At 41.4% G+C, this 11,088-nt stretch overlaps 1 protein-coding gene across 1 annotated transcript; it reads right to left on the bottom strand.

Annotated features, from left to right (window-relative positions):
- Positions 1 to 39: 39 nt before the first annotated feature.
- LOC129861134 (serine/threonine-protein kinase Sgk2-like) lies at positions 40 to 11,088 on the bottom strand. The gene is made up of 13 exons (XM_055932293.1): positions 10,953 to 11,088; positions 10,014 to 10,084; positions 9,809 to 9,867; positions 8,989 to 9,046; positions 8,535 to 8,618; positions 7,641 to 7,772; positions 7,120 to 7,232; positions 6,980 to 7,016; positions 6,726 to 6,812; positions 2,606 to 2,701; positions 2,262 to 2,417; positions 1,400 to 1,489; positions 40 to 1,228 (listed from the first exon to the last, which is right to left on the bottom strand). The coding sequence occupies exons 2-13, from the start codon at positions 10,029 to 10,031 to the stop codon at positions 1,073 to 1,075; spliced, it is 1,086 nt and encodes a 361-aa protein (XP_055788268.1). The 5' UTR covers positions 10,032 to 10,084; positions 10,953 to 11,088; the 3' UTR covers positions 40 to 1,072.

The following is an 11,088-nucleotide window of genomic DNA, read 5'->3' on the forward strand; positions in this document are numbered from 1 at the left end:
AATCGATGGAAAATCTGTCAATGCAAGACACGGTAAACATATGGGTGAAGTGATTTATTGTGAAGTTATGTACACATACTTGTAACTGTGCTTCATTGAATGTCAGTCATCTTTAAGATGGTGTTGGCATGTCAACAGTCTTTAATGTCACCCATTGTGCTGACACAATCACATGTTTTGTTTAACAAGGTTAATAGCACCATTGCACGCACCTTTACAGCTGTGAGAATAATCTGGCGTAGGTTTATGTTGCTGTTAAGCATTCCTGGATGCAACATTTGAGTCAAGCCTTTATGTACTCTAATCTACTAAAAGTCAGCGATAATAGAAACAGCATGTTCACAAATCAATGTGCAAAAATGTATATTTTCAACAAATGAGTTTAAGAATAAGAGATGTTTGGAAAGTCCACAGTGTTTGTATTAAAAGCAGCACTTAAAGAGCAGGGGAATGGGTTCGACTAGAGTTTCACACACATTTGTGTCTGCCTGTTCTAGTGATAATCAGACCATCTTAATCCATACACCACAACTTTCCATAGAACCGCTTTACCTTCTACACATAGCATCTAGGAGTGTGTACTGTATTTACCGGTCCTTTATGTAGTCACACTGTTTACTTTACATTGTAGTGAAAGGAGAATTAAATCAACATCTGTCTGCTGGCAAATGAAAAGTCCAGCACGATTGGATGTGCCAAAATACTTTGTCCTGAAATGAGAATTCAAGCAGAGATGAGGGCATATAAATAGAATTCATAGGGCAGTCACCTACAGCAAAAGCAACAGTTGGGTGGTGCATTTAAATGTTTTCTTACAACATCTCTTTCTTGCTTCACCTACACAAAAATGCATGATATTCAATGTGCTCCATTTCTATGACTGTGGCCAATGAAGTTGATAGAGGTTGCCACTAACTGTTGAATCAAGGGTAAAATATATGTTTTATCCTCTTGACTTAAAGGTTAAGGTTAGGATTTGCAGTTAAGGAATGGAATTGTAGATATGTGGTTACGGGTAACTTCTACCTCGACCTCGGCAGTGTTGGTGCTGTGAGGAACCTTCCTCCCTGTCTCAGAGGAAGCTGTCTTCACCAGAAACGTAGGAGAAGCCATTGAATGCGTTAGAGCTGCTGGTGCCGGCGTTGAGCTCAGGGGTGCGGCCCACTGAGTTAGGCACCATCTCTCTGGTGAACTCTGGGTCTATGTGCTGTGTGTCCGCTGGCCCTTTCTAAAGGAGAAGAGAGAGGGGACTTGTTAGGAAATAGAGGGGAGTGCTAGAGAAAAGAGGTAAGATTGAAAGTTACAAAGATGAGGTAGTGAAAGAAAGTTTTAGAAAAAAGCAGTGAATTTTGAAGTTATAGAAGATGGTAAGAAACACCTGGCAGCACAAACAACTCACCACATTGGGGTTGTATGGAGGAGTGATTCTCTTGTGGTACAGGTCATCCCAGTTAATCGGGGAGAAGAACACATGGTTCTTTATTTGTAGCTGTAAAAAAGAAAAAAAACTTTTCACAATGATATAAGACATGACCAGTGTAGAACTCACTCAAAATGTGTGAAACACTAAACGGCAATGGCATAGTGTGCGTCAGAAATGCAGTGGTGGAGAAAGTACCCAATTGTCATACTTGAGTAAAAGTAAAGATACCTTAATAAAATGACAACTAAAAGTGAAAGTCACCCTGTAAAATACTACTTGAGTAAAAGTCTATAAGTATTTGGTTTTAAATATATTTAAGTATCAATATAAAAAGTAGAAATCATTTCACATTCATTATATTAAGTAAACCAGATGGCACCATTTTCTTATATTTAAAATTTACGGCTAGCCAGGAGAACACACCAACACTAAAACATTTACAAATGACGCATGTGTGTTTAGTGAGTCCGCCAGATCAGAGGCAGTAAAGATGACCAGGGGTGTTCTCTTGATAAGTGTGTGAATTGGACCGTTTCCCTGTCCTGCTAAGCATTCAAAATGTAACAAGTACTTTTTGGGTGTCAGCGAAATTGTATGGAGTAAAAAGTACATTATTTTGGGGGGGAATGTAGTGAAGTAAAAGTTGTCTGAAATATAAATAGTTAAGTACAGATTCCCCCAAAAATGACTTATGTAGTGCCTTAAAGTAGTTTTCCTTAAGTACTTTACACCACTGCAGAAATGGCGTATAGTGGACTACTTTTGATCAGAGCCCACGTAGGGCTAGAAAGGGAATAAGGTGCCATGGTCCATGGACACGGTCCAGTCAGTAACTCACAAAGTCAGCGATGGCTCCCAACCTGCGGTGCTGGTCTTTCTGCAGGAGGCCCTGGAGCAGACTACAGACAGCACCTGACTTCCCTGGGGGCAGCGGCAGAGGCTTGTGTAGGATGCCATCGTACATCTCAGAAACGTCCCGGCTGTAGAACGGGGGCTAGAAAACCAGAAACAGGGTGAGTAGAGCAGAGAACAGACACAGTACTGTAGCAGCCAGCTACTCCAGAAGCATTTCCTGAAGTTGGTAACATAATTGTCTTGGACATTTTCTGCACGTGTAAACAATATTTGGGTTGGCCTTAGATTGCGCTAAGTACAGTAGCTATATAACATTGAAAAACTTACAAGACTATAGATCATCTCATAGAGCACAGCTCCCAGACACCACCAGTCCACTGTGCGGTCATAGGGCTCCTTACGCAGAACCTCAGGGGCCAAATACTACAGAGACAGAGAGAGTTAAATAAACAGATATATACTGTGCCTTCAGAAAGTATTCACACCACTTTACTTTTTCCACATGTTGTTGTGTTACAGCCTGAATATAAAATTGATTAAATGTAGATTTTGTTTTATTGATCTTGACACGCAATAAAATGCAAATGAATTACTTAAAAATCATACAATGTGATTTTCTGGATTTTTGTTTTAGATTCCGACTCTCACAGTTGAAGTGTACCTATGATAAAAAATGACAGACCTCTACATGCTTTGTAAGTAGGAAAACCTGCAAAATTGGCAGTGTATCAAATACTTATTCTCCCCACTGTATATATACATTGAATATCCCTTCGAGCATGGTGCAGTTATTAATTACACTTTGAATGGTGTATCAACACTCCCAGTCACTGCAAAGATACAAGCGCCCTTCCTATCTCAGTTGCCGGAGAGAAAGGAAACCGCTCAGGGATTTCACAGTGAGGCCAAAGGTGATTTTAAAACAGTTAAAACAGAGTTTAATGGCTGTGATATGAGGTAACTGAGGATGGATCAACATCATTGTAGTTACTCCACAATACTAACATAAATAACAGAGTGAAAAGAAGGAAGCCTGTACAGAATAAAAATATTCCCAATAAGCCTCTAAAGTAATACTGACAAAAATGTGGCAAAGAAATGTACTTTCTGTCCTGAATTCAAAGTGTTATGTTTGGTACAAATCCAACACAACATATCACTGAGTACCACTCTTCATATTTTAGCATGGTGGTGGCTGCATCATGTTATGGGTATGCTTGCTATAAGCAAGGACTAGGGAGTTTTTTTAGGATACAAATAAATGGAATAGATCTAAGCACAGGGAAATCCTAGAGGAAAACTTGGTTCAGTCTCCTTTCCAACAGTCACTGGAATACAAATGCACCTTTCAGCAGAACATCTACCTAAAACACAAGGCCAAATATACACTGGAGTTGCTTACATTTACATTTACATTTAAGTCATTTAGCAGACGCTCTTATCCAGAGCGACTTACAAATTGGTGCATTCACCTTATGACATCCAGTGGAACAGCCACTTTACAATAGTGCATCAGATCTTTTAAGGGGGGGGGGGCAGAAGGATTGCTTTATCCTAGGTATTCCTTGAAGAGGTGGGGTTTCAGGTGTCTCCGGAAGGTGGTGATTGACTCCGCTGTCCTGGCGTCGTGAGGGAGTTTGTTCCACCATTGGGGGGCCAGAGCAGCGAACAGTTTTGACTGGGCTGAGCGGGAACTGTACTTCCTCAGTGGTAGGGAGGCGAGCAGGCCAGAGGTGGATGAACGCAGTGCCCTTGTTTGGGTGTAGGGCCTGATCAGAGCCTGAAGGTACTGAGGTGCCGTTCCCCTCACAGCTCCGTAGGCAAGCACCATGGTCTTGTAGCGGATGCGAGCTTCAACTGGAAGCCAGTGGAGAGAGCGGAGGAGCGGGGTGACGTGAGAGAACTTGGGAAGGTTGAACACCAGACGGGCTGCGGCGTTCTGGATGAGTTGTAGGGGTTTAATGGCACAGGCAGGGAGCCCAGCCAGCAGCGAGTTGCAGTAATCCAGACGGGAGATGACAAGTGCCTGGATTAGGACCTGCGCCGCTTCCTGTGTGAGGCAGGGTCGTACTCTGCGGATGTTGTAGAGCATGAACCTACAGGAACGGGCCACCGCCTTGATGTTGGTGGAGAACGACAGGGTGTTGTCCAGGATCACGCCAAGGTTCTTAGCGCTCTGGGAGGAGGACACAATGGAGTTGTCAACCGTGATGGCGAGATCATGGAACGGACAGTCCTTCCCCGGGAGGAAGAGCAGCTCCGTCTTGCCGAGGTTCAGCTTGAGGTGGTGATCCGTCATCCGCTTACCAAGACGAATGTTTGTGAGTGGCCTAGTTATAGCTTTGACAAATTGGCTTGAAAATCTATGGCAAGACTTGAAAATGTTTGTCGAGCAATGATCAATAACAAACTTGACAGAGCTTGAATTTCTTTTTACAGAATAATATACAAATATTGTACAATCCAGGCTCTTCGAGACTTAGCCAGAAAGACTCACAGCTGTAATCGCTGCCAAAGGTGATTCAACATGTATTGACTCAGGGGTTGAATACTTATCTAGTCGAGATATATTCGTATTTTATTTTCCATGAATTGAAAACAAATGTTAGAATTTTTCTTCCACTTTGACATTACAGAGTATTTTATCTAGATCGTAGATTAAAATAAAAAAATTAAATACATTTTTATCTCACTTTGTAACACAACAAAATGTGGAAAAAGTCAAGCGGTGTGAATACTTTCTGAAGGCACTGTATAAGGTTGAAGTCGGAAGCTTACATACACCTTAGCCAAATACATTTAAACTCAGTTTTTCACAATTCCTGACATTAAATCCGTGTAAAAATTCCCTGTCTTAGGTCAGTTAGGATCACCACTTTATTTGAAGAATATGAAATGTCAGAATAATAGTAGAGAGAATTATTTATTTCAGCTTTTATTTATTTCATTCCATTCCCAGTGGGTCATAAGTTTACATACACTCAATTAGTATTTGGTAGGGTCAAACGTTTCGGGTAGCCTTCCACAAGCTTCCCACAAATAAATTGGGTGAATTTTGGCCCATTCCTCCTGACAGAGATGGTGTAACGGAGTCAGGTTTGTAGGCCTCATTGCTCGCACAAGCTTATTCTGCCCACACATTTTATATGGGATTGAGGTCAGGGCTTTGTGATGGCCACTCCAATACCTTGACTTTGTTGTCCTTAGGCCATTTTGCCACAACTTTGGAAGTATGCTTGGGGTCATTGTCCATTTGGAAGACCCATTTGCAACCAAGCTTTAACTTCCTGACTGATGTCTTGAGATGTTGCTTCAATATATCCACATAGTTTTCCTCCCTCATGATGCCATCTATTTTGTGAAGTGCACCAGTCCCTCCTGCAGCAAATACCCCCACAACATGATGCTGCCACCCCCATGCTTTACGGTTAGGATGGTGTTCTTCGTCTTGCAAGCCTCCACCTTTTTCCTCCAAACATAACGATGGTCATTATGGCAAACAGTTCTATTTTTGTTTCATCAGACCAGAAGACATTTTTCCAAAAAGTACGATCTTTGTCCCCATGTGCAGTTGCAAGCCGTAGTCTGGATTTTTTATGGCGGTTTTGGAGCAGTGGCTTCTTCCTTGCTCAGCGGCCTTTCAGGTTATATCGATATAGGACTCGTTTTACTGTGAATATAGATACTTTTGTAGCTGTTTCCTGCATCATCTTCACAAGGTCCTTTGCTGTTGTTCTGGGATTGATTTGCACTTTTTTCGCACCAAAGTACGTTCATCTCTAGGAGACAGAACGCATCTCCTTCCTGAACGGTATGACGGCTGCGTGGTCCCGTGGTGTTTATACTTGCGTACTATTGTTTGTACAGATGAACGTGTTACCATCAGGGTTGGGAAATTGCTCCCATGGATGAATCAGACTTGTGGAGGCCTACTATTTCTTTTCTGAGGTCTTGGATGATTTCTTTTGATTTTCCCATGATGTCAAGCAAAGAGGCACTGAGTTTGAAGGTAGGCCTTGAAATACATCCACAGGTACACCTCCAATTGACGCAAATGATGTCAATTAGCCTATCAGAAGCTTCTAAAGCCATGACATCGTTTCCTGGAATTTTCCAAGCTGTTTAAAGGCACAGTCAACTTAGTGTATGTAAACCTCTGACCCACTGGAATTGTGATACAGTGAATTATAAGTGAAATAATCTGTCTGTAAACAATTGTTGGGAAAATTACTTGTCATGCACAAAGTAGATGTCCTAACCGACTTCCCAAAACTATAGTTTGTTATCAAGAAATTTGTGGAGTGGTTGAAAAACGAGTTTTAATGACTCCAACCTAAGTGTATGTAAACTTCCGACTTCAACTGTATAGAACTACATGTGACTATTAGACATGCGTTATCCTTAACATATAATTGAGCACAGACACAATCTCAGGGCTATCCCTCACCTCAGGGGTTCCACAGAAAGTGGACGTGGTGGTCTCCGGCTCCACTCCCTCTTTACACAGCCCAAAGTCTGTAAGTACCACATGGCCCTGGAACACACGTTTTAAGCACCATCCCAATATTACAGGAACTTACAGACTGCATATGATCCTGTATTGTGAACTCTTGAACTATCTTCTCTAAGATGAGAAGGAAGTGAGTTGAGATATTGAAAACAAGCAAAGAACATTACATCCACTTATGAGTCAACACTTACCTGTGAGTCTAAGAGAATATTCTCTGGCTTTAGATCTCTAAATAAGAACAAGAAAATATATTTGGTTTCACTAAACCTCAATACTGTACATAATAATGTGTTGTTTCTACTTGAATATGTCCTTGTAAACTGTGTCTGACCTGTAAACGATGTTGAGGGAGTGAAGGTAGCCGATGGCACTGGCTACCTCAGCAGCATAGAACCGAGCCCTCGGCTCCAAGAAGCACCGCTCCCTCTGCAGGTGGAAGAAGAGCTATGAGAGAGAGAAAGAAATGTTAGAGATAGAGGGAGAAAGGAGAGAGAGAGAAAACAGTTATGACATGTTGTTTTAACTGTCAGTACACTTGACTCTGACGAAGCATGTAATATTACTACTGTTACATTATTAACTCATAATAACGCCGTGATACGGAGACTTTGGACTGAGCCAATGATTAAAGGGGAGTAATGTGTTTGTTGTCACTACACTGATTGAGCCAAGGGCTTGAGGCTATGCCACACTGCATTGCTGCTTCTGTGCTGTCAATAGCTTGGTAGCTTTAATATAAATAAAGGATTACTTATTGGGAACATTGCTACAGTCCACTCCTTTTATCATTTGCCATATCCAAACAGTCAAATGAAACCTGAAAAACAAGACCCAGGGCCATTAGCTAGCTACCTCTCCCCCGTTGACATAGTCGAGGACAAAGTAGAGCTTCTCTGGGGTCTGGAAGGAGTAGTGGAGGCCCACCAGGAAAGGATGCTTCAGGCTCTTCAGCAGCACGTTCCTCTCTGCCATTATATTCTTTTGCTAGAGGACACAAAGCAGCATTGAACCAGCGGACACGAGGCAGAAGGCAGGACACAGCAGAATACAGGCCTCTGTCACCACCACTGCTTCGGCCCCACGCACACAACAAGAGACGATATACAGAGAGGGGCATAGAACACCTCTTTCCTACAAAGTCCTCAGTGTTATTTATGCTGCTGAAAGTGCAGCCACCTACACACTACTGTTCTCCACTTTATATGGCCCTGGCTATGGCCCTGGTTTCCAAGGCAGGCAACAGGCTCTCAGTATATAAAGTAAGTTGGCTTCATTGAGGTAACACTTCACTTGAGGGAGTCATTCTTTTTACAGGACTGAGTAGTCTGTCAGACAGCTATAACGTATGTCTGTAAGTAGCTCAGAAAGTCCAAGATTAATTTGCTGATTGTTATAACTATCAAGTGATACAAAACCCAGGGAATATAACAGTAGTGATTATGGTAATGTACAGTATGTATGAAACACAAAACAGAGACTGGGGGCTGTAAAATCTTTCTGTCGGAGTTCAAAGGACAGAACACACTTCAGATTAGATTAGATGTTATCTTAGAAACACAACACAGGTTTAGGCTAAAACAGTTCTGCTACACAATGAAAATCATACACACATTGAATATATACTGACATGAAGGGTTTTGCTAGTGTAATTGAGTTGACCTTTAAAACAGACTATATGCTATACTATCAACTATATGCGAGTTTGTTGTGATAATGAATAACAAAATTAAAAGTTTATAGACCAACCTCCTTTTTCTTCAGGATTACTTTCTTCTGTAGAACTTTCACAGCATAGAATTTATTGTCAGCTTTGAGCTTGGCGAGCAGGACCTGGATGCAGGGTGGTTGTCAGTACATTTCTGATTGTTTCCTCAAAACGTCAACTTCTAATATGACACTCTCTTATCATAACCCTATGTTAAAAATAGAAGGGCAATGAGTACACACATAATATATTTTATTATCTGTCACGCAGAAAATAGAAAAAAGTAATTGACACAATGAAGAAGGACTGTGACTGAACTGGAAGAATTAAAAATGGCTGCTCATCCTGAGTACAATTTGTGAAAAACTATCCTCATTCATTGTTTCATTGTTTGGTTTTGGCCTTTTCATCAAGGTAACCTTTACAGTCCTGCATAGACTAAGTTAATAATTGATGAAGGCATGCAGCCTTTTATCAGGCAAACAGCAGTCTTACCTTCCCAAAGGTCCCTTTTCCAATAACAGCCAAAAAGTCAAAGTCAGTGGGCTTGGCACTGAAACAAGACAGGAATGATGACACAGATATTTGTGTCATATGGATGGACATAACACCCATTGTAACAGGTTATGGCAGAGACAACGTCTCGCAACATGACTGGTATGATCCATGAAATAACATTTTTAATCAAGCCTCAAAAACATGTGTACAGCAATGTACACTGAGTGTACAAAACATTAAGAACACTTTCCTAATATTTAGCACCCCCCCTCTCTACAAGGTGTTGAAAACATTCCACAGGGATGCTGGCCCAAGTTGACTCCAATGCTTCCCACAGTTGTCAAGTTGGCTGGATGTCCTTTGGGTAGTGGACCATTCTTGATCTATACAGGAAACTGTTGAGCGTGAAAAACACAGCAGCGTTGCAGTTCTTGACACAATACCTAATACCGGTACCCTGTTCAAAGGCACTTCAATCTTTTGTCTTGCCCATTCACCCTCTGAATGGCACACATACACAATCCATGTCGCAATTATCTCAAGGCTTAAAACCTTTTCTTTAACCTGTCTCCTCCCCTTCATCTACACTGATTGAAGTGGATTTAACAAGTGACATCAATAAGGGATCATAGCTTTCACCTGGATTCACCTGGTCAGTCTATATCATGGAAAGAGGATGTTTTGTACACTCAGTGTATGTTGTGGTTGCAATGAATGAATATGACATCAGGACCACAATTCCATTGGTAAAGGGTTGCCAGATGTCAGTTCTACATTGTGGATCATTGAAAGCCATGATTCTTAATATTGTACATACTGTGGGTTTGCTGAAGGTCCCAGGTTGACCTCACTGAGGGAGGAGGATGGTGATCTAAGCTAGATGACACATAGAAAAAATATGAATGATGGAGCAAAGCGGTGTAAACAACCAGTAACCAAAACTAGGATAAATCCTTAATTGACTGCATTTACACAACGGCCTGGTTGTCCGTGGTTGGACACCACACCACAGAAACACTCACTGGATTAGAATTTGCCATGGTCTTGGTCCATTCCGTGCTCACCAGGGAACCTACATCAGTGTTTCATAGACCTGTCATTGAAAAAAGGACACAAGAGGAACATCATGACATGATAGCACCCCCATCTGTGTGTGACGCTACTGCTGGTCCCCCTATGCCAGTCTGACCCTGAGAAACTGGTTGTTCTGGTTTGAAACCCAACACAGGCACAACGAAGGACATTTGGTGTTTTGAAGAGTTCATATCAGTGGACACGTTTACATGGTAAATATTATTTTGCCATTCCCACGTCCACAAATGTGCAGAGGATGGCTTAGGTCATGATTCAAACCAATTCAAACCTCCCCCACACAGTCACTTGCCAAGAATGGATGAATGTTTTGAAATGTTCCTTCCTTGATCTTGGGAAATGTTTAACCTTTAGGTCTACTGAATAAATACAGTAACCTCTACTTTAACTAAATACAATATTGTGGATCAGTCATATGTCCTCAAGAGTAGATTGAATTTTGCTACAGTAGAGGTGTGAAAAGTTAGTTAGAAACTCATTTGAAGGTTGATAACCATTTACAGTCAAGTGTATTACCCATCTAATCAGAGGTATGGAATTATTATAAGCATTATATTCTCAAACTACACCATTGTTGTGAAATACATGCAAATGGGGTGCAAACAAACTATTCAAAATTCAGCAGACCTTTTATGACAGCATAAAAGGGTCTACTATAGACTACTAGCCTATTAATGTTTACCGTTGTATTCCTCGAGTGTTTACAAAGGCTATTTCGAGTATTTCAAAAGGCTTCGAGGACATTTTCCAAAGTGTTATAGAACATGATAAAACTGTATTTCAAACAATTCACCATAAATGTAAAGACATAAAAGGATCTATAGGCTACTGTAACATTATATAGTCCATTCTGTACATTCTCAACCTACCTTTTGTGAAAGTTAAAACGAAGCTTAGGCCACCTGTCGCAGGTGCGTGCAGCTGGAGCGATGTCTTGTCGACTGACTGAAGCCCCGCAGATAGACTCAAGTGTCCCAGCTCAGAGCACAGCACTGTTGTCCTGCA

The sequence above is a fragment of the Salvelinus fontinalis genome, chromosome 8, assembly GCF_029448725.1.
Source record: "Salvelinus fontinalis isolate EN_2023a chromosome 8, ASM2944872v1, whole genome shotgun sequence".
In the NCBI taxonomy this organism is placed as follows: Eukaryota; Metazoa; Chordata; class Actinopteri; order Salmoniformes; family Salmonidae; genus Salvelinus; species Salvelinus fontinalis.